The 1,409-nt window shown below is 38.0% G+C and overlaps 1 protein-coding gene across 1 annotated transcript in view; it reads left to right on the top strand.

The window, feature by feature from the left end:
* The window catches only part of LOC107577743 (inositol polyphosphate 5-phosphatase K-like), a 12,917-nt gene that overhangs the window by 1,758 nt on the left and 9,750 nt on the right, over positions 1 to 1,409 (top strand). Inside the window, exons 5-8 of the mRNA XM_016263783.1 lie at positions 466 to 700; positions 784 to 921; positions 1,084 to 1,167; positions 1,268 to 1,401. Coding sequence (XP_016119269.1) covers positions 466 to 700; positions 784 to 921; positions 1,084 to 1,167; positions 1,268 to 1,401 — 591 coding nt within the window. The remainder of the gene's footprint in view (positions 1 to 465; positions 701 to 783; positions 922 to 1,083; positions 1,168 to 1,267; positions 1,402 to 1,409) is intronic.

Raw genomic sequence — 1,409 nt, 5'->3', positions numbered from 1 at the left:
TCTTTAAAATAATTTTGTTTTCTATACCTTGTATTAGAATATTTGAGAAATATTTTCAGTTCAACTGAAATTTATTTGTATAACGCTTTTTGCAATAAATATTGTTTCTATTCTTTGTAAAAAAAAAAAATTCTACAGCCCCCCCTAAAATCCCTTAGATTACCCTGGTTTGAAAAGCACTGTTTTAGAACAATTTGTACATGTATAGATAGACCAATATGCCACTTGTCTGTCCTTAGTGTATTTGGTGTGAGGAGTTTGAGACATAAACATGACTTTCTTAGTTATAAAAAGCATGCCACATGAATTCATTTTCACAAAATGAATGATGGCTGTACAGAAAGGCATGCTAGTGTTCTTCTAGTTGAAAGCAGTACAATTCTGGAAAAGGGATTCAAATCAACTAACTTTATTGTATGTTATTAACCGATTTAAACTTGTTTTCCTCTCTGTGTGATTGGCTAGTGGAAAAAAACGCAAGCCTGCGTGGTGTGACAGGATTCTCTGGAGAGTGAAGCCCAAGTCCTCACTGTCAGAGGACGCTAATGAAGACGGTCAAAATCAAGAGGATCCAAAGAAACAACTGGAGGAGCAACATAAAGACGAGTTCCCTCTAAAACTGAGCCAGGAGTTTTACACAAGTAAACTAGAGTACGGCATCAGCGACCATAAGCCCGTCATCGGCATCTTCCGCTTTGAGGTGGGGAGGAGTTTGGTTAACATAATAGCCATTATTGTTCTATAAAATACTACAAGAATGACTATTTATTTATCTGACACCAGTTGAGAAAGATATATGAGACGCCATTGCTGCAGGTGTGCGCTGAGGGAGAATGGAGTGCCGACTTTGATGCCCTCATAACCTACAGCCTTCCCCAGTCCTTTCCCTCCAGTGCCTGGGACTGGATCGGTTTATATAAGGTAAGAGAGGTTCCCAAAATGTGGTCTGTTCTGATAAGGTCACAGACCAAAAATAATCAATATAATCGTGTATGGTTACAGTAGTGATACTAAAATACAGTATTGTGAACTAATGTTATCCAGGGTGTTGTTAATATAGACCACGTGCTTGTCACTCCACAGGTTGGTTTTAAAAGCGTTTCAGACTATATCACGTACACCTGGGTGAAGGATGACCAGGTGTCTTTCACTGATGAGCTCTTTCAAGTATGCAACATTTGCAGTCTATGTTGCTTTAAAACTGTCAAATAATTTGTTTTTGTCACATAAGCAACCAAGCAGTAAATGATATTTTCTCTGATCACAGGTTTATGTGAACAAAGATGAAATCCCTGTTCTTGGGGGAGAATGTGTGCTGTGCTATTACAGCAGCAACTTGCAGTGCATTGTGGGTATTAGTCAACCTTTTAAGGTGAGTAATATTTTACTTCTATATTTCATGCATACAT

This window comes from Sinocyclocheilus grahami, unplaced genomic scaffold (assembly GCF_001515645.1).
Source record: "Sinocyclocheilus grahami isolate Dianchi unplaced genomic scaffold, SAMN03320097.WGS_v1.1 scaffold7053.1, whole genome shotgun sequence".
Classification (NCBI taxonomy): Eukaryota; Metazoa; Chordata; class Actinopteri; order Cypriniformes; family Cyprinidae; genus Sinocyclocheilus; species Sinocyclocheilus grahami.
This window is presented reverse-complemented; position numbering and strand designations above follow the sequence as displayed.